This window comes from Aquarana catesbeiana, linkage group LG01, assembly GCF_042186555.1.
Source record: "Aquarana catesbeiana isolate 2022-GZ linkage group LG01, ASM4218655v1, whole genome shotgun sequence".
NCBI lineage: Eukaryota > Metazoa > Chordata > Amphibia > Anura > Ranidae > Aquarana > Aquarana catesbeiana.
In genome coordinates this window covers 673,989,475-674,012,600 of record NC_133324.1, presented here as the reverse complement: position 1 = coordinate 674,012,600, position 23,126 = coordinate 673,989,475, and the positions used below count along the sequence as shown (strand labels likewise).

General features: G+C 43.1%; 1 protein-coding gene across 1 annotated transcript in view; it reads left to right on the top strand.

Moving 5' to 3' along the window:
* ZGRF1 (zinc finger GRF-type containing 1) overlaps positions 1-23,126 on the top strand; it is a 263,034-nt gene that overhangs the window by 31,334 nt on the left and 208,574 nt on the right. Inside the window, exons 7-8 of the mRNA XM_073602703.1 lie at positions 13,813-13,970; positions 17,574-17,624. Coding sequence (XP_073458804.1) covers positions 13,813-13,970; positions 17,574-17,624 — 209 coding nt within the window. The remainder of the gene's footprint in view (positions 1-13,812; positions 13,971-17,573; positions 17,625-23,126) is intronic.

Below are 23,126 nucleotides of genomic sequence, written 5' to 3'. Positions count from 1 at the left end.
AGAGGTCGACCGATATATCGGCCGATATTTGGTGTTTTTTACTTAATCGGCATCTACTGATTGTGCTGATAAAAAAGGCCGATATAGCTTCAGTGTGACTTGCAAATGACTTCTGTAATAGAAGTCAATACAAATTGCCTGAAATCTTCTGTGAAGCACTTCTCTCCTCCTCTGGGCAGCCTGCCAAATCTGATAAAAAGAACCTGAAGTGATACAATGTTTACACTTATGAATGGACTAAACTGGGAGCATAGAAGTTCTCAGTTTAACCATTTAAAGACTAAATCTTTTCTGACATTTGTTGCTTACAAGTAAAAATCCTGTATTTTCTGCTAGAAAATCACTTAGAACCCCCAAACATTATATATATATATATATATGTATATGTATGTGTATATATATATATATATATATATATATATATATGTTTTTAGCAGAGACCCTAGGGAATAAAATAGCGGCTGTTGCAATATTTTATGTCACATGGTATTTGCGCAGTAGTCTTTCAAACGCAATTTTTTTGAAGAAATACACTAATAAATTAAAAAAAAAAACTAAGCAGTAAAGTTAGCCCATTTTTTTTTCGTCAAAAAGTTTTGATTACCTGTTTTTGTGTATTTAATATTTAAGAGAGTTTTTTTTTGTTTTTTGTTTTTTTTATCTAAATTGTACATAGAAGTGAACTGATTGGAGGTTTGTTTTGTTTAATAAATGTAAAAAATTTTCTGTATCACTGAAGGTTGCTTTCACACTGGAGCGGGCATGCGTTGACGGTAAAACGCTGCTAGTTTTAGCGGCGTTTTACCATCATTTTAGCGGCGCTATTCGGCTGCTAGCGAGGCACTTATAACCCAGCTAGCAGCCGAGGAAGGGGTTTTTCAGGCGCTTCGGCAGCGGTGCGCATTCATTTCAATGGGCAGGAGTGGTGGTATACACCGCTCCAAAGATGCTGCTTGCAGGACTTTTTTTTAACATCCTGCCAGCGCATCGCCTCAGTGTGAAAGCACTCGGGATATCACACTGAGACTGCAGGGGAGCCATTTGACAGGCACTTTACAGGCGCTATTTTTAGCCCAAAAGCGCCTGAAAAACGCCCCAGTGTGAAAGGGGTCTAACTGTTAGATTTTATGAGATGAAGGGAAATAAAAAAAAAAAAAATCGGCCTAATATATCGGCCCAAAAAAAATCGGCATCACATATCGGCCATCGGCCACCGCGATTTCTAAATATCGGCATCGGCCAGAGAAAAACCCATATCGGTCGACCTAATCCTAACAGGCCTAAGCTCATCATCACATGATGTAACTTTCTTCTCTCGTTAATTTGTATTGCCTACCTAAAAATATAACAAAAGTGTTCTTTTTGGTGACGTAGAGAGGATTTGATTACTGTCCTTTATCTGTGTGGACCAGTGCACCTTGGTTACTAATCCTACACACCTGCTACTCTCTCTAATGGTTATTTTATGTGGTGGAGAATGTAAGAGGATGTTTTGGAACACACAAGATAGCTGGGAAAACCCCAAATGCCCAAGCAGACACAAACAGAGTGATCTTACTGTGGAATATCACATAGACATAAGATGCTAGATGCTGCCCATCAGGATCCTCCTATAACTAAAATATCACTTTAACCACTTCAATACCGGGCCAATTCTGACATTTCTCTCCTACATGTAAAAATCATCATTTTTTTTGCTAGAAAATTACATAGAACCCCCAAACATTATATATGTTTTTTTGGCAAAGACCCTAGAGAATACAATGGCGGTTGTTGCAACTTTTTATCTCGCACAGTATTTGCGCAGGAATTTTTCGAACGCGTTTTTTTGGGGAAAAAAACTGTTTTGTGTTTAAAAAAAAAAAAAAAAAACAGTAAAGTTAGCCCAATGTTTTTGCATTTTGTGAAAGATGAAAATACGCCGAGTAAATAGATACCTAACATGTCACGCTTCAAAATTGCACACGCTCGTGGAATGGCGAATGTTCAGTACTTAAAAATCCCCATAGGCGACGCTTGAAATTTTTTTACTGGTTACATGTTTTGAGTTACAGAGGAGGTCTAGGGCCAAAATGATTGCTCTCGCTCCAACGTTCGCGGCGATACCTCACATGTATGGTTTGAACACCGTTTTCATATGTGGGCGGGACTTACGTATGCGTTCGCTTCTGCGTGCGAGCACACGGGGACAGCGGCGCTTTAAAAAATTTTTTTTTTTTTTTTATTGTTAATTATATTTTATTTTTTTTATTTTGACACTTTTTTGAAAAAAAAAAAAATTGATCACTTTTATTCCTATTACAAGGAATGTAAACATCCCTTGTAATAGCAATATGACATGTCAGGTGCTCTTAATAGTGAGATATGGGGTTAATAAGACACCATATCTCACCACTAGGCTGGGAAGCCTGAAAAAAAAAAAATAAAACGATCGCCACTTACCAGCCGAAGGGGCGCCGTTTTTTTGAATGGAGAGGCCGGGCGTGACGTCATAACATCGCGCCCGGCCTCCGACGATCATAGAGACTCCGGGGACCATCTGGTCCGCCGGAAATCTCTATGATCTTCATCCGGCGCCGGCGGATCCACTCTCCGCCTCACCGATCGTAACGGTGAGTCGGAGCAAGCACCGGAGGGCGGCGGGAGGGGGGGGGACGTCCCCTCTCGCCTCCCATAGGAACGATCAAGCGGCGGAATGGCCGCTATGATCGTTCCTATGGTGTAGAGATTCGCCGGCTGAAACCGGCAATATCTGAATGATGTCTGTAACTACAGGCATCATTCAGATATACCCGCCCAAAGCCCAGGACGTCATATGACGTCCGTGGGCGGGAAGTGGTTAAGGTTGGATTTAGGTTTGAAATGCAATCTCTTTTTGATACAGTAAAAAGCAGTAAAAGGAGGACGTAAGATTAGATATCTCAAAAACGAGGAAAAACTCCCTCATAATCCGGCCATGGATGGATTGAAATTGGGCCACTTCAGCAGGGACCAACCAAATTTCGATTTATGTATGGGCAAGCTGGTTGTGCTGAAGTTGATCCATCGTTTGACTTTAGTACAACCAGCCTGTCAGGTTTTCTTATCGTACATCGCAGGACACAGAGCCAAAGTAGTTACTATGTGGGTTATAGGCCACCTTCAGGTGATGGACACTGGCACACCCTAAGACAGGAAGTCCACTCCCTATATAACCCCTCCCACTACTGGGAGTACCTCCGTTTTTTCGCCAGTGTCTAAGGTGTTGGTCACGCGTAAAGATGTGCTGTGCTGAGCTCCACTGGAGCAATCCTTGCTGGGGCTAGCTATGCAGCCGGATCCATTCAAAGTGTCTTTTCAGGCCGAATTGAATGGTACCTGGGCCTTGTGGCGGAAGAAACGGGGTTTAGCCCGTAAGGCTTCTCTTTTTAGAGAGCTGGACCCCGGGATCCAGTACTTTGGTATTTTTAGTCATAAAGTTTTTACTGGCGGGGAGTTTTACAGGTCCAGGAGTGTGGGTTCCCCGAGGGTCCCTGGTTCCTGAAGGTTTGGTAACGGAACCCACCGTGAGGGGTGAAGATTGGGTCTGTTGGTTTTACCACAGAAAACCCTGCGGCGGGAAAGGTAAGTGGAGTATTTCTAAGGAATTTTTAAATTTTGTTATGAAATGTCTCCTTAAGAAAAAAGTAAATGTTGTTATGCCTAAAAGTCACCACTGGGGGCTGTATGGAGCACGTACCTTGTCATGCTTTCCTCACGCTGTGTCAGCAGAAGCAGAAGGCTTTTCCTCCAGCTAGCAGCTCAAACCTCCGGTAAGTTTGGGGGGGATTTTCTTCCACCAGACACCCCACACCTGGACTAAGCTCTCCTCCTCTCCCTGGAAAGGGGGAAGCTAAAACGATCGGCGATGCCGCTCCGTTTTTTCCGCCGCCTCGGCACAGTGGCTTCTGTCAGGGCTCCTCCTCGCCATCCCTCCTTCACACACATGCCGATCCTGTCGGATTGGAGGCCCGCGCTCACGCGGGAAAACTATCTTTTGAAAGAGAGAGGAAGGGCATGTAAGAGGTTTGGTGACACAGGCATTCCTGTTGACATATTTACTATTAGCATCAGGCTTAGCATTAATAGCAGCGGCAGTGGCTGGACTATTGCTCAAGCAGTGGATGCGATCCTTCTGGCAGTACCTCTGCATTTGTGCATTGGGCTTTGGTTGGAAGGGGGGGCTAGAGACACCCCAAAAAAGGGCTCAAGAAGGACTTTTTCAGCAGCAAAAAAACCTAGAACATCTCTAAAAAAAAAATGGCATCTTCCCCTGAGAGTTCTGAGGTGGCTGGTCAGAGTGAGCCATCAGGGCCGTCAGGTGTTGCAACTGTTTCCAACACTGCAGCCCCTGTCTATATTACTCAAGAAGTTTTTTCCTCAACCATATTAGGATTGGAGCAGAAAATAGAGGCTTTAATCGCATCCCAGAGTGGGACTAAGCACGACCGCTCCCCTTCCATTACCCAGGACCCTCAAACTGAGGAACCGGGGGCGGGAGATGATGAATTTCTCTCAGGGAACCAGGAAGAGGCTGATGATTCCTCTTCTGAAGAGTCAAATGTGGAAGGATCATGTTCACAATCTGAAAGATTGATGGTACAATCTCTTACTGAATTGGTCCGCTCCACATTCATGCTACCATTAGCTGAGTCAGTTGATGAGCCCACTAAAGTCTCCCCAAGCTATTCATGCTTTTCCTATCCATTCATTACTGAAAAAGCTTATGTATTCTGTGTGGGATCACCCAGATAAACAGATTTTTCCTCCGAAAAAGTTTTCAACACTTTATCCTATGGAGTAAGAATTTAATAAAAAATGGGGGATACCAGCAATTGACGCTGCTATATCCTCTGTGAATAAAAGTTTGACTTGTCTGGTAGACAATGCTCAAATGCTGAAGGATCCAACGGATACGAAGTTGGAATTCCTATTAAAAAACGATTTTTCTCTGGCAGGTTCAGTGACTGTGTATGTCAATTCTTGAGAGACTAGTTTAAACAGGTGCTCAAGATTATTCCTGATCAGCAGGCCCAAGATTTGGCCGGGATACCAGGGGCATTATGTTTTGCAATAGACGCTATGAGAGATTCTATTCTCCAGGCCTCTCGACTTGCGCTTGGGCTGGTGCATATGCGTAGAATACTATGGTTGAAAAATTTGTCAGCTGAAGCGCTATGCAAAAAGCTCCTGGCTAGTTTTCCATTTCGTGGTGAACGGCTGTTTGGGGATGATCTGGATAAATACATCCAAAGAATTTCTAATCGGAAAAGTTCCCTTTTTCCAGTTAAGAAAAGGAGTAAGCATTTTTCTTTAGAACAAGCTTCTTCTCCAGTGCCAGGGGCATCAGCCACCAGGCAGTCATGACGGCCTCCACCGTCAAGTTCAAGAGGTAAACCTCAGAGTCAACCCCAGGGACAAAAGAGGTCCTGGGGAAGGAAACCTACAAAACAAAATACTAAAACCCCCTTATGAAGGGGCGCCCTCGCTCGCTCGAGTGGGGGGAAGACTTCTGCAGTTCTCAAAGGTCTGACAGAAAGAGTGTCGAGACAAATAGGTGGCCTCCTCAATAACACTAGGGTAAAAACTAGAGAGTCCCCGTCTCCTTGTTTTCTCAGATCAAACGTTCCCAAAGATCCAGAGAAAAAGAAGTCTCTCTTTCAAGCATTGGACCATCTTTTGTCTTAAAAGGTGATATCGGTGGTCCCTATGGAAGAGCAGGGATTAGGGTTTTATTCAAACCTTTTCATGGTACCAAAACCAAACAGGAATGTCAGACCCATTCTAGATCTCAAAGATCTAAACCGGTTTTTGAATATCCGCTCTTTTCGCATGGAGTCAATCCCATCAGTAGTCTCCATTCTACAAGGTGGAGAACTTCTAGCGTCAATCAACATCCAGGATGCTTACCTCCATGTACCTATTTTCCCCGCTCACCAGAAATATTTACTCTTCGAGATAGAAAAATCTTCATCTTCAGTAGCTCTGCATTTCGGTACTTCACCTTCAGTGTTTATAAAGGTCCTGGCTCGCCCTTTAGCCAGATTATGGGCTCAAGGTATAACTATTCTAGCTTACTTAGACGATCTGCTGTTGATAGACTAGTTGGTAGCCCGCTTAGACCAGAGTTTGGTCACCACAGTCAGCTACCTGAAGTACCTAGGTTGGATTCTCAACCTAGAGAAATCTTCCTTAAAATCATCAAGGAGATTGGAATACTTGGGTCTGATCGTAAATACAGCTCCGAAAAGGGTGTTCTTGCCCCAGGCAAAGATCAGTTCCATAAGGGAACTGATTCAGGTGGTCAAAGCTAAGACGAATCCTTCTATTTGACTTTGCATGAGATTGTTGGGAAAGATGGTGGCTTCATTCGAGGCCGTTCCATATGCTCAGTCTCATTCGAACAGTGTCCTATCGACTTGGAACAAGAAGGTACAAGCTCTAGACTTCCCAATGCGTTTATCCCCAAAGGTGCGCCAAAGCCTCAGTTGGTGGTTGATAGCCAAGAATCTGCAGAAAGGGAAATCCTTCCTACCAGTTACCTGGAAGGTGGTAACAACAGATGCCAGCCTTCTGGGCTGGGGAGCAGTCCTGGAAGAAGCGTCTGTCCAACGGAAATGGTCCAAATCAGAAATGACCTTGCCCATCAATATTCTAGAGATTCGGGCAGCACGCCTGCCCCTGAAGGCCTGGACGCTCAGATTACGTTATTGTCCTGTCAGGATCAAATCCGACAATGCCACAGTAGTGGCCTATATCAATCACCAAGTGGGCACAAGAAGTCGTGCGCCCCAGAGAGAGGTGAATCATATCCTGTCTTGGGCAGAAAACAACATACCTTGCCTAACGGCAGTCTTCATTCCAGGAATAGAGAATTGGCAGGCGGACTACTTGAAAATGGTTATCTTTCTGATAATATGGCAAAAATGGGGAATTCCGCACGTGGATCTGTTTGCGTCCAGGTTCAAAAAGATCGACAATTTTGTGTTAAGGACAAAGGATCCGCTGGCATGCGGAACAGATGCCTTGGTGTTCCCATGGAATCAGTTTTCACTGATTTATGCATTCCCTCCTGTTCTGCTTCTTCCGCGACTTCTTCGCAGGATCAAGCAGGAAGGGAAGGCGGTGATTCTTGTGGCCCAGGAGATCTTGGTATGCAGAGATCGTAAAGATGGCGGTAGGGGACCCATGGACCCTACCTCCACGGCCAGACCTTCTCTCGCAAGGTCCGGTATTCCATCCTACCTTACAAACGCTAAATTTAACGGTTTGGCTATTGAGACCCACATTCTGAAGAAGCGTGGGCTGCCAGGTTCAGTGGTGTCTACTCTGGTTAATGCAAGGAAACCGGCCTTCAGAGTCATACATTATAGAGTCTGGTAGGCATATGTCTCCTGGTGTGAATCCAGGGGTTGGCACCCCAGGACCCCTGAACCCTTTGGACTTGAATTTAGTCCTGTCGGCATTACAGAAACAGCCTTTTGAGCCAACACGACATATTCCCTTGGTCCTTTTGACAAGAAAACTAGTTTTTCTGGTAGCTGTATCTTCTGCAAGAAGGGTATCAGATTTGGTTGTCTTTCTTGTAAAGAGCTATATTTAATTATTCACAAGGATAAGGTTGTATTGCGTCCTCATCCTAATTTTCTACCGAAGGTAGTATCAGGTTTTCATTTAAACCAGGATATTGTTCTACCTTCATTTTTCCCAGAATCCTGTTCTGTGGAAGAAAAGTCACTACATTCTCTTGATGTGGTGAGGGCAGTCAAGGTATACTTGAAGGCGACTGCTCAGATTCGAAAAACAGATGTTTTGTTTGTGTTGCCTGAAGATCCTAAGAGAGGACAGGCAGCATCGAAATCTACTGTTTCTAAATGGATTTGTCAAGTGATTGTTCAAGCTTATGGTTTAAAGAGGAAAGTTCCACCTTTTCCTATTAAAGCGCACTCCACCAGGGCTGTTAGTACTTCCTGGGCAGTGCATCACCAAGCCTCCATGGCTCAAATCTGCAAGGCCACAACTTGGTCTTCAGTCCATACATTTACCAGATTCTATCAAGTAGATGTAAAAGGTCATGAGGATATCGCCTTTGGGCGCAGTGTGCTGCAGGCAGCAGTATAAGTCCTCTGGTCTCTTGGTGCCCTACTTTTGTTGTGTCTCCCTCCTTTCAGTTGGCATTGCTATGGGACATCCCACATAGTAATTACTATAGCTCTGTGTCCCCTGATGTAAGATAAGAAAATAGGATTTTTATAACAGCTTACCTGTAAAATCCTTTTCTTTGAAGTACATCACGGGACACAGAGGTCCCTCCCTTCTTTGTGGTATACACGTGTATTGCTTTGCTGCAAAAACTGAGGTACTCCCAGTAGTGGGAGGGGTTATATAGGGAGTGGACTTCCTGTCTTAGGGTGTGCCAGTGTCCATCCCCTGAAGGTGGCCTATAACCCACATAGTAACTACTATGGCTCTGTGTCCCGTGATGTACTTCAAAGAAAAGGATTTTACAGGTAAGCTGTTATAAAATCCTATTTTTTGCAATTGATCACAGCTATAGCAGCCTACAGTGATCATTGTATTCTGACACCTGGGAAACATCTCGCTGTCAGAATACAAAAGCACCGTGGGAGGGGTTCGCCCATCAACGCTCAATGTGTTGATGGTGGAATTGAGCAATTTTCTTTACTGCAAGCTGTGGAACCCTGCTCAGGGTTTTTAAATCTTCCTCCACTCTCCAACACAAAAAAAGTGTTTTGATTTTACATACACTTTAAATATTCTGACTGCTCTCAATTTGGGGGAAAGATGAACCTGGTTGCCATGGAACATTGTAGTTCTTTGTACTACTTTACTAAATTGACCCATGTGCTTGTTGTCTTTTCAAAGCATGCATTGGTTGCCTCAAGGAGGTTATCAACTTTGCAGCACAGTAATATAATTTTTACTTTGTCATTTGTTGACATGGTACAGAACTGTACTGCTTTGGATATTATACAGTGCCTTGAAAAAGTATTCACCCCCCTTGAAATTTTCCACATTTTGTCATGTTACAACCAAAAACGTGAATGTATTTTATTGGGATTTTACGTGATAGACCTAGAGCTGCACGATTAATCGTTAAAGAATCAAGATCATAATTCTACCCCCCTCATGATCTTAACACAGCATTTTCCCGATTCAACGCAAAGCAGAGAGTTCTCTGTTCACTGTTGACAGCTGTCAAAACAAAAAAAAAAACAGACAGCCTGCCAAGTTTATGACAACCTCGCTTAGACAGAGATAAAGAGAAAGAAACATTGTTACACTTAGTCCTTTTAGATCAAAGGAATGAGCTTCGGTCTGTAAATGAGGGAAGTTTAACCACTTAAAGACTAAGCCTTTTTCTGACACTTGTTGCTTACAAAGTTAAAATCGGTATTTTTTGCTAGAAAATTACTTAGAACCCGCAAACATATATTTTTAGCAGAGACCCTAGAGAATAAAATGGCGCTTGTTGCAATATTTTATGTCACACTGTATTTGTGCAGCGTCTTTCAAACACAATTTTTTTTAGTAAAAACACACTTTAATGAATTAATAAAAAGCTAAACAGTAAAGTTAGCCCAATTTTTTTGTATAATGTGAAGATGATGTTACGCCGCGAGAATTGTGTGAGATTCGTCATATTTATTCTAAGCAAAAAAATCGCGATTCTCAATTTGGCCAGAATCGTGCAGCTCTAGATAGACCAAGACAAAGTGGCACATTAAGGGGAAGGAAAATGATGAATGGTTTTAAAAATGTTTTACAAATAAATATCTGAAAAGTGTGGCTTGCATTTGTATTCAGCCTCCTTTACTCTGATACCCCTAACTAGAATCTAATAGTACCAACTGTCTTCAGAAGTCACCTAATTTAGTAAATACCTGTGTGTAATTTAATCTTAGTATAAATACAGATGTTCTGTGAAGTTCTCAGGTTTGTTAGAGAACCTGGGTGAACAAACTGCATCAGGAAGGCCAAGGAACACACCAGACAGGTCAGGGGTAAAGTTGTGGATTAGTTTAAAGCAGGGTTAGGTTATAAAAAAATAACCCAAGCTTTGAACACCTCACGGAGGAGGTGGAAAGTTAACACTGCACATCACGGTGAACACACCATTTGCACCGTGAAACATGATGGTGGCAGTATCATGTTGTGGGGATGCTTTTCTTCAGCAGGGACAGGGAAGCTGGTCAGAGTTGATGGGAAGATGGATGGAGCCAAATACAGGGCAATCTTAGAAGAAAACCTGTTAGAGTCTGCAAAAGACTTAAGACTGGGGTGGAGGTTCACCTTCCAGCAGGACAACAAAGCTAAATTTACAGCCAGAGCTACAATGAAATGGTTTTGATCAAAGCATATTCATGTGCAGTGGCAGCCTGAGCGCCGCCCCCCCCCCCCCCCCCCAAACCTTGCGTCCGGCCCCCATGCCAGAGGCTCTAATAGGCCTCAAAATAGGGTGGGCTCGGGGCACAGAGCATTGCGCTACAAGCCCACCCAGGTGTGTTACAATAGCATATGGATTTTTCAATATATATTGAAAATCTGATCCTCCTCCCGGCCAATCAGGTAGCGGGTATGAGGCCTGTTTCCTGATTAGCCGAAAGGAGAAGCGTCTTAATTGGCTGCTGAAGAGGAAGGAAGAAACTGAAGCCGCCGCCACCTTGATGCCCGCAGATAGCATAAAAAAAAAATTGCCACCAGCCGCCACTGTTCATGTGTTAGAATGGCCCAGTCAAAGTCCAGACCTAAATCCAATTAAGAATCTGTGGCAAGACTTGAAAATTTCTGTTCACAGACGCTCTCCATCCAATCTGATAGAGCTGTAATTGCAGCAAAATCTGGTTCTACAAAGTATTGACTCAGGGAGGCTGAATACAAATGCACGCCACACTTTTCAGATATTTACTTGTAAAAAATGTTTAAAACCATTTATCATTTTCCTTCCACCTCACAATTATGTGCCACTTTGTGTTGGCCCATCACATAAAATCCCAATAAAATACATTTATGTTTTTGGTTGTAACGTGACAAAATGTGGAAAATTTCAAGGAGTATGAATACTTTTTTAATGCTCTGTACATGTCTATAAGAAGAATATCTCATATTTACAGAAAAATGACACAAGTCCATCCAGTTCAACCAATATCAATCTCATATTGTACATTAATATAAAATGGTGGAAAACTGCCAGTGCTGAAATCACAAATGGAAAAAAGCAATGCTTTTGGTGGCAAATAAAGAGTGATAAAGGATATTTGGGGAAAAAGACTTGTGCAGCAGAGAAAATCTTTTTACAATAACTAAAGTAGGGGGCAAGTCAAGTTTTACTGCCATCTGTGTCTCCATTAGGGAGATTCACCTTCTCTATTTGTCCTATTTATCCTTCTCCCTGAAAGCAAAAGAAAATCACACATTTTTGGTTGTCACCAGAGCAGGTATAGCAGGGAAATCTTGCAAAGGGGACTCTCACTTTGTAGGGATTTCCTCACACCTCCTGTTTTAGCTATGGAACAGAAAGTGAAGGGAAATCTCCTCAATGGGAGGGCAAAAATATGACAGGGGTTTTAACCCTTCTATACTCAAAAATTAAAACAATGTTTTACCTTTTAGTTCTACTTTAAAACTATGTTAATAGTGATTCTAGCCTGAATAAGTTCTCTGGTTCAATTTGCTGGCCCCTATCTTGTTATAGGACACAGACACGCGACACACTTTTGAAAGTGTCCGATGTCTGCTCCCCCACTGTGCTCTGTGGTTCCATCCACTGGCCTTTTTGTCACTACAGGACACAGTAGTGACTTAGGGGCTAACAGATGGAACCTGAGTGTGGGATTAGAAATCCTAAACAACTGGAAGTCTGATACCAGCTGCATTCATAGCTGTGCAAGAGAATAGAGTTTTTTTAGTTTTTTTTACGGGGTGTCTTTAAGCAGCAGTTAACAATACCAATTTTTTAATTTTTTTTTATTTTTATTTTTTATTTTTAAGGGCCTTTTGCATTGTTTTATAATATGCTTTCAAAGACTTACCGTATATACTCGAGTATAAGCCGAGTTTTTCAGCACATCGTTTTTGTGCTGAAAGTGCCCCGCTCGGCTTATACTCGATTCACTGCCACCTCTGCATACCCGATCAGCCCGTGTCATGCTCAGATGGCAGCCGACCAGTGTAAAAAAGACATGCCTCCTCGTCGTCCGTGATAGGGGAACACTCAGTTTCCCAGCAGTGAGTCAGTGTTCCGCCTATCACAGATGTCTGTGATAGGCGGAACACTAAACACTGACTGCTGGGAAACTGAGTGTTCCGCCTATCACGAATGAGGAGGAGGCGTGGCTTCTGTACACTGGATGGCCGCCGTCTGACTGCATGACACGGGCTGATCAGGTAGGCAGATCATCACAGGGAGGCTGCAATGGAGACAGAGAAGCATGTAATGAACACAGGGAGGCTGCAATGTAATGGACACAGGGATGCATGTAATGGACACAGGGATGCATGTAATGGACACAGGGAGGCTGCAATGGACAGAGGGAGGCTGCAGTGCTCGCAGGGAGGCTGCAATGGACACAGGGAAAGCATGCAATGGACACAATGAGGCATGCAGCTGCAGATGGGCATTGTTGACCCTCTTTTTCCACTTACAGTAGCTGCTGCATTTCTCACCCTCGGCTTATACTCGAGTCAATAAGTTTTCCCAGTTTTTTGTAGTAAATTAGGTGCCTCGGCTTATATTCGGGATGGCTTATACTCGAGTATATACGGAACCTTTGAAACAGAGCTCTCCAGTGCAGAGCTGTCACCCCTGCTTCCATCTTTGCTAAGTCTTCCTTCCGGGTTTCCGCTCTCCATTTAAATATTCAAGCTGTAAAAACATCACTCCCGTGCATGTGCACAGGAAAAACTATCGTTGCACAGCCCTCTCTGAATTCACGGCACACTGCCTATATGCAGTTACATCATTAGCTCGAGTTAATGTGAATATCTCTTACACGGCGCACGTTTAGGAGATATTCACAGTACATACAGGTATGATTTATTAGAAGCTTACCTGTAGGACAAAATTAAAATGGGCATTTAAACATTTCAGTAAACTGGCTCATAAGTTAGTGTTTATGTAATTGACGAAATCTTCAACTTTGAATTCATCCAAACACTTAAACAAGCCCCACAAATGGAAGTAAATATCAACAGTATAACATAGGGTTAATCCCAAGCCTTTGCGAGTAATGATAGTATGGAGAGATCACCAATCATTAAAAAGAAAATTGCAAGGCAATGACATAATGTGCTAGTATGCATCGCATAGCACCACAATATGAAATACCTTAGAATGAAGCATGTGCGTGGGAGTAACAGCCATGGCACAGCGCTCTGAAGGAACAGCACAGGCATGCCATTCCTTCAGAGTGCATGCACCAGCGATGTCACTGGCTGCCAAAAGAGCATATATCCCCTAAACGATGCATGTTTAGGAGATATTCATTTTACCTACAGGTAATCTTTAATATAAGCTTACCTGTAGGTAAAAATCACAAAGCAGACTTTCCTACCACTTTTAAGTCATAAAGTGCAAGTCTTTGTAATCTTAGCATTTCACCAGTCAGAAGTTCTATGTAAGTGTTTTATTTTTTACACTAATGAGCATTGAAGGTATTTTCTGTTGTGACACTGTTGGGAATTTTAAAATTTTGACCATTTGTGCCCTTAAATATGTTACAGTGACGATTTTATGTTTTTGTTAAAAGTAAGACCTATATTGTACACCTTAAGTTCTTCACAGGACAAGTGACTTGGCAATGAAGCTACCAACTTGTGAAGATGTACCAGTTTCATTTTTCACTGTACCAGTGTTGTCAACCTTTTCACCAGCATGTGAAGAAGATGATGCACAGACATTATGCTTCCCTCAGTCAACCTCCCCTCCACTGGTAAAAAAAAAAAAAATTTTGTTCTTTCAAATTATTGTTATTACAGGTATTTATTATTATTGTAGCGCTACTCCTGTAGTAGCCACTGATTAGGACAGGTCCTCTGTTCTTTGCTTCGAACCTCAGCCCCTCTAACACACCAAGTTAATTGTACAAACATACAATAGCGCAGGAAATCACCGGCAGCGATGCAGGTATTGTGATATGGGTGGTGCCCCAGGAGGTCCTCACTCCCAGTCTCAGACTTGGATCTTCGCTAGCATTGTCTGCAGCTAGTAGGCAAATATTCAGATAGAAATAAATCCCTCAGCGCCAAGAAGAGCTTTCCCAGGCAGTTTAACCAAAATCATCTCTCACTCCTCCTACTGCACAGTGCTTATTGGGATCTGAAGTGTAATGAGTGAATTGGCCCCATTATATGGCTGACATATCAAACTACAACTCCCAGGATTCTCACCGCAGTGCATAGAAGTCTATGGGCTTGCTTGGCTTTAGCACTTCCCTACTTGACCAGAGGAGAATGCCTCAGCATATTATCAGTATCAGTATCCTTAATATGGGAAACAGGAAGTGAAGCCTTGTGGCTTCAAAGCCTGTTTCCTACTGCGCATGTGTGAGTCACGCTGCACATTCTGAATGGTCCCGCTGTCTTCTGGGACCTGTGTGTGTCTCCCTGAAGGCAGCAGGGGAAAGGAGGAGGGGCTGTAAATGACGTAGGTCACTTTGGCGCCCTTACATGGAAGTGGGAGCAAGTACCTGTTTTTGACTGGTATCTGCTCCCCCCGGGGGTGGGGTGGGGGGAGCAGATAAGCTGAGTTTCCACTTTTGGGTGGAATTCTGCTTTAATGTGAAATAAAGTAGGAATTCAAATATTTCATACTGACCACTTTCAAAGACAAAACCATCTGCATTAGTCAAATGTACAGAAGAGCCAAGTATGCATGGCGTGCTGGGCCTTCTTTTTAGAAAACTCAGCATGCCTGTGCATAGAAGCACCTGTCTAAGTTAAAGTGACCCTGTCACTAAAATATATGTTCAAAACAAACTGTTCCTTGCAAAGAAGACATTGAATATTCACCGGTTGTGCTTTCAGCATTACTGATCTCTGTAAAAGTGAATGGATACTGCTGGCTAAAAATCTTGCAGAATCCAACTTTTCTGGGAATGTTGGGATCCTCCTACACTCAGTGATTTGATATGCCTGCCCCTGTGCCAACACTGTGTCCTCTAGTGATATAGGTAGGAGCTCATAGGCCGGCCCAGGAAAGTGACACTCCTAGGAGTGTTGCATTTTGCAGGATCTTCAGTTGTTATTTTCTTTTCACTTATGCAGAGATTGGTGGCATGGGCAGTAAGACAGGTGAGTATTCACATTCTTTTTTGGAGGAAACTGTTTTCTAAACATTTATTTTGGTAGCAGAGTTGCATTTAGGACTGGTTCACATTAGATGCTTCCCAGTGCATTTTTAAACCGCATCCAGACCTCATGCACAGTATTTGCCATATATTCCAATGGCTCTAGTTCACACCACTATGGTCAGTTCCAGTCTTTTTTTAAAAAGTACAACCTGCTGCATTTCATTTCAAAACATGTTTAAATGCACTGGAATGTACATTGTCCTAATGAAAATACAGATGTGTCAAACTAATAAAACAGGAAAAAAAACGCACTGGACTGCATTTGAAAACACGTCAAATGTGTAAATGTATATACAAAAACACATCCAGAGTGCTGAAATTGTGATGTAAGCAAGCCCTTAAAGAGTAAGTTCACCTTTAGAAAGGTGGATTCTGATTATTCAGCACTGTCCATATGACGATGCTGACCAATTAGAATGCCTCCTATCCATACACGCTGAGAGGTATAGGAGATTAAAGCAGAGCTCCACCCTCTTTTTAAACTTTTCAACTTTTTCTTCACTGCGAGTACCTTATTTTTTAGCTGAAAATGATACTTCCACTGTACCCTGCTGCGGCGGGGTACGTCATGTCCGCCCGCCCATAGGCTCCTGGGATCTGAGTGTCATCAATCCAAGATATCAATGAGCATCTGCCGCTTTTAGCAACGCCGCGCTTTGTACAATTTGCGCATATGTAAGTTTGGGAGGTGCATGCTGGGTAGCCAGCAGCGCCGTATCCCGGAAGAAGCAAGGAATGGGCTTCAAATATCCACACTAATGAGGAGAGCACAGAATCCTAATAAGACAAAGAGAGGCTGCAATACCGCTCCAGGTGATACAATAGTTGTACTGGAGATCTTGTGCTGGTCTATTCCGTGAACTGAAAGGCTGTCAAAGTACGTGCAAAAGAAGTGACCGCACTCCAATCTTCAGAAGTATAAATGCTTTAATTGTAAGAATCCACGCATAACATCACTAGGCCATGATACAACAGGACTATAGCAGCAAGGTTAACATGTTTCATGAGCCAGATCATGAGGCTCCTTTCACATCTTGGCGTGTCGGGCGACAATCGTGCTAAAATCGTGCAAACAGAATCGCGGGACACCTGTTGCCCAAAAGAAGCTTTCGTACTACTTTTGGGCGACAGGCGTCCCACGATTCTCTTTGCGCCGGACGAATTGCGGCAAAATTGTGCAGCGTTTCGGGTGCCATTGAAAGTGACAGGGAACACACGCCCGCCACGTGATTTGCCGCCATTTCGAATCGCGGGCAGAATTGCAGCGATTCCGCCCGGCAAGATGTGCACGGAACCTTAATCATAACTGATTGCGATTTGGTTTGTGAAACATGTTAACCTTGCTACTCTATAGTCCTGTTGTATCATGGCCTAGTGATGTTATGCGTGGATTTTTACGATTAAAGCATTTATACTTCTGAAGATTCTAATGCGGTCACCTCTTTTGCACATACGCCGAGTAGAGCAGTGTGCGTTTTTTTACAAAGAAAACTAATTAGAAAACCTACATTTATTAATCAATCCTTTGTCTCTAGGATTAGTTGAGACCATCACGGGGAGTGTTTTTGTGAGAGGAAAAAAAAAAAAAGGAACTCAGCTTTAGGCCTCATTCACACGAGGCGGACTCCGTTTCCACGTAGCCCGCCTCGGTCCGCTGGCTCAGCGGGAGATCTCTCTGTTGATCTCCACTGAGCCGGCGGATGACAAGTCCCTCTCTGCTCACTTCAAATCCCCAGACCGGTGAAGCGGCAACCCGGTGTCTGACAGCGGGGGATCGCGGGACTCCGGTACAGCGGGATGGGGGGGGATCCGGTGTAAGTTCACCTTACAAATTTTCTGTAACGGTGAACTTATACTTTAATGTGTGCCAAAAACACTATATACATGGTGTTAAAATATTTATCATACAATAGTTGGTAAACTTGCATATGTTTCAAGCTGCCAATAGCTAATGAATTAGAGTTTGCAGTGAATTGCTTATTAAAGTTTCCTTTATTGGTGATTGCTAGAATGTCAAAATCTGCAATCATTTAATCAGCAACTTTGCTATTTAAAAACAAACACATTGTTGGTTTTCATTATTAAATTCAGATTTTGAGGTCTATTATGGCATATTGGGTGCTGTGCGATGATGGCAAGCTTTCCTTTCCCCATACAATGACACTACCTATTTTCTGTTTGTAGATACTGCCGGTTTGTCAGGAGGAGCAAAATATCCTAACGACCTCAGCCATGGTAAATGCATATTTGAAGTATATTTCTATATGAAGAAAGGGTCAGTCCATCCAAAACAGATGTATTACGTTTGGGTAGACAATGGATGGTTGAATTTCCTTCATCTCACATGCTCTTTATTGATCAATTTTAGCAGATGCTTTCACCTGCTTCTGCCATTATGATGTAGTCTTGTCACCTTGTTGGATCATTTGTTTTTTAGCTATTCGCATTTGTTATGTTGGGTTAGAAGTGCAGGCACAATGGAAATCCAGTGCAGCTGATTGATTCCTCCTCAGAAAAAAGTTGATCAGGGGCAGTCTGGGAAGCTAATGAGATCCAACAGAACTACAATAGTTTTATTTAGGTTTTAGCCAACTGAATTAAGTGAAGGTAATCTGACTTTATGTTGGTTGGCATATTTACTTTATGGAATAGTAGCACAAACATTAAACCTCCAGTTGCCACATTCTATGGCTTGGAGGGAAGAGCTAGGTGCTAGGAAGTCTAATCATCAGCTGATCCAGACCACCACTGTCCAGCCCTAGCTAAAATATCAGTTGGAAATTCAGAAGCATACAGTACAGTGGGGAGGGAAATAGGAGACCTTAACAAAGCAACCGTTTTCCACCAAGCACCAGAGGCAGAAACGGGTGAGGCTTGAGTTTTAAACCATAGGAATATAATAATTATACTTTGTGTGCATGTGCTTCAGTTGTTTTTTTTTTACATTTGTTTTATTAGTAGATTGTATTGTTCATGTATATAAAATATTTACATACTTAATTGAACTGCTTTGTTATCCTAAAAGATCTCTCCTCAATTTGCACAATGGTAGAATATTTTGAATATACGAAATACATTATTTCCCAGTTCTTTCACGATTTTTAAAGTGGTGTTAAACCCAAAAAACAAAACAAAAATGTATTAAATTGCAGTTTACCAGTTCTTAGATGTGGTGGCTAAATTAATTTTTTTAGGCTTTTTTTTTTTTGTTCCTCCCTTTTTCACCTGGTGATACAGCCAGTAAGTCTGTTATTTTGCAAGTTTGGCAGACCAAGCTGTCCAGACTGAGTAGCAGTTAAAGGGTTGAGACAAACCATGTAACACTGACCGGGGTGCTTACAATTATCATCTTTTATTCACCTTTATCCCCAAAGAAAACAAAACTGTTTGCTGTAACTGACTATAAAGTAATATATAAATGCCGCGCTAAAAAGTCTATGTGAAAAAATTATTGGTGAAGAATATTCAAATCCTAATTAATAGTCCATATAGTGAAAATTCAATATAAAATCCAAAAATATATATAATGATCTCTATGGAAAGCCTTGTATGGTGATAGTAAGAGTCCAAAACAATCCCAACTGTCCAATCAATAATAATCAGAAATATGTCAAAACGAAATGTGTATAATCACAACTGATGAATGGCGTGCTTACCAGATTGCAAGCCAACTTGGGCAGGTGGCTTAACCCAGCCTGGGCCTTGAGATAGACCAGTCACAGTGGGGTATGACAATTCGCACTCACATAAGATGTATGTTGAATCCACGGAAATTTATTTATCCCTGTTGCAGATGAAGGATAAATCCAGTGCACGGACGCGTTGTTACATATTTCAGAGATTCTGGAATTCTTTATGAATTCCCGGTCTTGTATCGGCTCTTGGGCAGGAACCCAGAATACGGACTGTTCATAGATGGTTGTAGTAATTTCACCTTCCAGATTGTGTTGACCCTCAAATTATAGATTTATAGATTTTGGAAAGTCAAAATTGGATGGATCATCTGCAGCACAGACTCCGTGCATCAACCGTCACTCCAGGCTTTCACCAAAGGATGTAGGGTAACCTCAAGTGGTTGTAAATAACGACTATAAAGTGTTAGCTGGAGTTCAGCTTTAGTCAAGTCCATCAAAATCTTCTCATCCAACACTATCCTCTCCCCCAGACTAACAATGCTGTTGTCCAAAGGTGTCTGCTTTACTGCTTCATCCAGAATGTACACAATCTAAGACAAGATGTGTGTTACAGGTCGGATCACCAGGTGTAATAAAGGAAAAAAGTCAAAAGAAAAGAAATGCAGCACCACCTCTAAGGACTTATAAGCTGATGTGTATTACATCTTTGTTTTTGGATTTAATACCGCTTTAAGTATGGATGGAATTCCATTGTGGAATGCATAGGTCACACTGAGCAGTATCATTTAGGTGACTTAACCCCTTGCCGACCACCAGCAGTACATTTAGTGCCGGGGGGAGGGGGGGGCGCAGCCCCAGGCAATCCAACGTACCTGCACATCACGGTGAACTTCCTGGTTTTGAGGCGCGTGCCCCTTGCTCATCTGTGCTGCGAATGGACACTGAGCAATTGCCAGTTAAAGTAGCATAGTGTTGAATAGAAAAAAATGCCCTGGTCATGAAGGGGATAAAACCTTCCAGAGGTCAAGTGGTTAAAGGGTAAGGCAAATCAAAAATGATTTTTTAAAGCGGAACTCCACTCATTTAAAAGTCAGCAGCTATAAAAAGTGTAGCTGCTGACTTTTAGTAATCAGACACTTACCTGTCCAATGGTCCAGCGATGCGGGTGCACGGAGCCCGCTCCTCTCCCTCTCCTCTCCGCAGCGCCGGCATTCTAACTGTGGGCGCCTTGGCTGTGGCTTCACAGCCAGACGCGCACTGCGCATGTGTGAGCCTCACTGGGAATGGCCGGGCAATCTTCTGGGACCTGTGACGTGTCCTAGAAGATTGCAGGAAGAGAGGGGGGAGAGATGATCTTCCATCTGTCGCCGCAATGCCAGGGGAGGAAGTGGGAGCTGGGTGCCTGTGAAGACAGAGTATCTGCTCCCCCCCCCCAAGAAAAAAATTACATGCTAAATGTGGAATGTCAGGGGTCATCAACACTTAAAGCGGACGTTCCATTTTTGGGTGGAACTCCGCTTTAAGTTATGTGGAGCCTATTGGCCCGTACACACGATCCGAAAATCTGACGAAAAATACCGCTTTTGACGCATTTGTACGATAATCGGATCGTTAGTACAGAGCTTTCGAGAGCCGATCACGACAGTTCATCCGATATTATTCGATTGGACAAGCCCGAAAATTTTCCTTGTACGATACCAAATCGTACGATTGTCGTTTAGTCAGTACAGTTGTCGTCCGAAAATATTATACAAATACACTACAATACATGACATGACTGCCGTTTTTTTTTTTTTGTTTTTGTTTTTTCTGTCGTACGAGAATTTTTGTGACTTTAGTAACCTATTCAATCTCTACTTGCCACTAGTAAGCGAAAAAAGTCAGACAATCCGATTTGCGGATCGTGTTTACGGGGCATGAGAGCGTGTCAGTCCCTGTGTTTTTTTTTTTTTTTTTTTTTTTAAATATATCTTGAGTACTATGATAGTGAGGTCACCCTGCCATTTATCTGCTTCTGTTTATTTTAGAACATTAGGTGCTCCTGCCTACCTTTGCACGTTTCAGTACTTCCTATTGCATACTCAATCAAGTAACATGAATAAAACATCCAATAAGGAGATTGTGACTTTGTGTAGACCCAGGAACTCAAGCACTTACAGTGGGGACGGAAAGTATTCAGACCCCCTTAAATTTTTCACTCTGTTATATTGCAGCCATTTGCTAAAATCAATTAAGTTCATTTTTTTCCTCATTAATGTACACACAGCACCCCATATTGACAGAAAAACACAGAATTGTTGACATTTTTGCAGATTTATTAAAAAAGAAAAACTGAAATATCACATGGTCCTAAGTATTTAGACCCTTTGCTCAGTATTTAGTAGAAGCACCCTTTTGATCTAATACAGCCATGAGGCTTTTTGGGAAAGATGCAACAAGTTTTTTACACCTGGATTTGGGGATCCTCTGCCATTCCTCCTTGCAGATCCTCTCCAGTTCTGTCAGGTTAGATGGTAAACGTTGGTGTACAGCCATTTTTAGGTCTCTCCAGAGATGCTCACTTGGGTTTAAGTCAGGGCTCTGGCTGGGCTATTCAAGAACAGTCACAAAGTTGTTGTGAAGCCACTTCTTTGTTATTTTAGTTGTGTGCTTAGGGTCATTGTCTTGTTGGAAGGTAGACCTTTGGCCCAGTCTGAGGTCCTGAGCACTCTGGAGAAGGTTTTCGTCCAGGATATCCCTATACTTGGCCGCATTCATCTTTCCCTCGATTGCAACCAGTCGTCCTGTCCCTGTAGCTGAAAAACACCCCCACAGCATGATGCTGCCACCACCATGCTTCACTGTTGGGACTGTATTGGACAGGTGAATGAGCAGTGCCTGGTTTTCTCCACACATACCGCTTAGAATGAAGGCCAAAAAGTTCTATCTTGGTCTCATCAGACCAGAGAATCTTATTTCTCACCATCTTGGAGTCCTTCAGGTGTTTTTTAGCCAACTCCATGCGGGCTTTCATGTGTCTTGCACTGAGGAGAGGCTTCCGTCGGGCCACTCTGCCATAAAGCCCCGACTGGTGGAGGGCTGCAGTGATGGTTGACTTTCTACAAATTTCTCCCATCTCCTGACTGCATCTCTGGAGCTCAGCCACAGGGATCTTTGGGTTCTTCTTTACCTCCCTCACCAAGGCTCTTCTCCCCCGATAGCTCAGTTTGGCCGGACCGTCAGTTCTAGGAAGGGTTCTGGTCATCCCAAATGTCTTCCATTTAAGGATTATGGAGGCCGCTGTGCTCTTAGGAACCTTAAGTGCAGCAGAAATTTTTTTGTAACCTTGGCCAGATGCCTTGCCACAATTCTGTCTCTGAGCTCTTCAGGCAGCTTCTTTGACCTCATGATTCTGGTTTGCTCTGACATGCACTGTGATCTGTAAGGTCTTATATAGACAGGTGTGGGGCTTTCCTAATCAAGTCCAATCAGTATAATCAAACACAGCTGGACTCAAATGAAGGTGTAGATCCATCTCAAGGATGATCAGAAGAAATGGACAGCACCTGAGTTAAATATATGAGTGTCACAGTAAAGGGTTTGAATACTTAGGACCGTGTGATATTTCAGTTTTTCTTTTTTAACCACTTGACGACCGCCTCACGCCGATGTACGTCGGCAAGGTGGCACGGATAGGCAAAATCACGTACATGTACGTGATTTGCCTTCCGCGGGTGGGGGGTCCGATCGGTCCCCCCCCCGGTGCCCGAGGCGGTCGCCATTTGTTCCCGGGCGATGAGAGGTGAGGGGGCGGCCATCCATTGTTGGCCACCCCCTCCCGATCGCTCCCGGCGAATGAAAATGCTTCCTTTCCCTCTGTAATGTAAACAGAGGGAAAGGAAGTGATGTAATCTCGCCTCGAGTCGGTCTTTTTGATCCGACGCTGAGGAGAGAAGACATCCAAGTAAGTCTGCACAACACTACACATTCAGTAGAACACGCCAGGCACACTTGTCACCCCCCATCACCCCCCGATCACCCCCCTGTACCCCCTGTCACTCTGACACCAATAGCATTTTTTTTTTTTTTTGCATTGGTGTCAGTTTGTGTCAGTTAGAAGTGT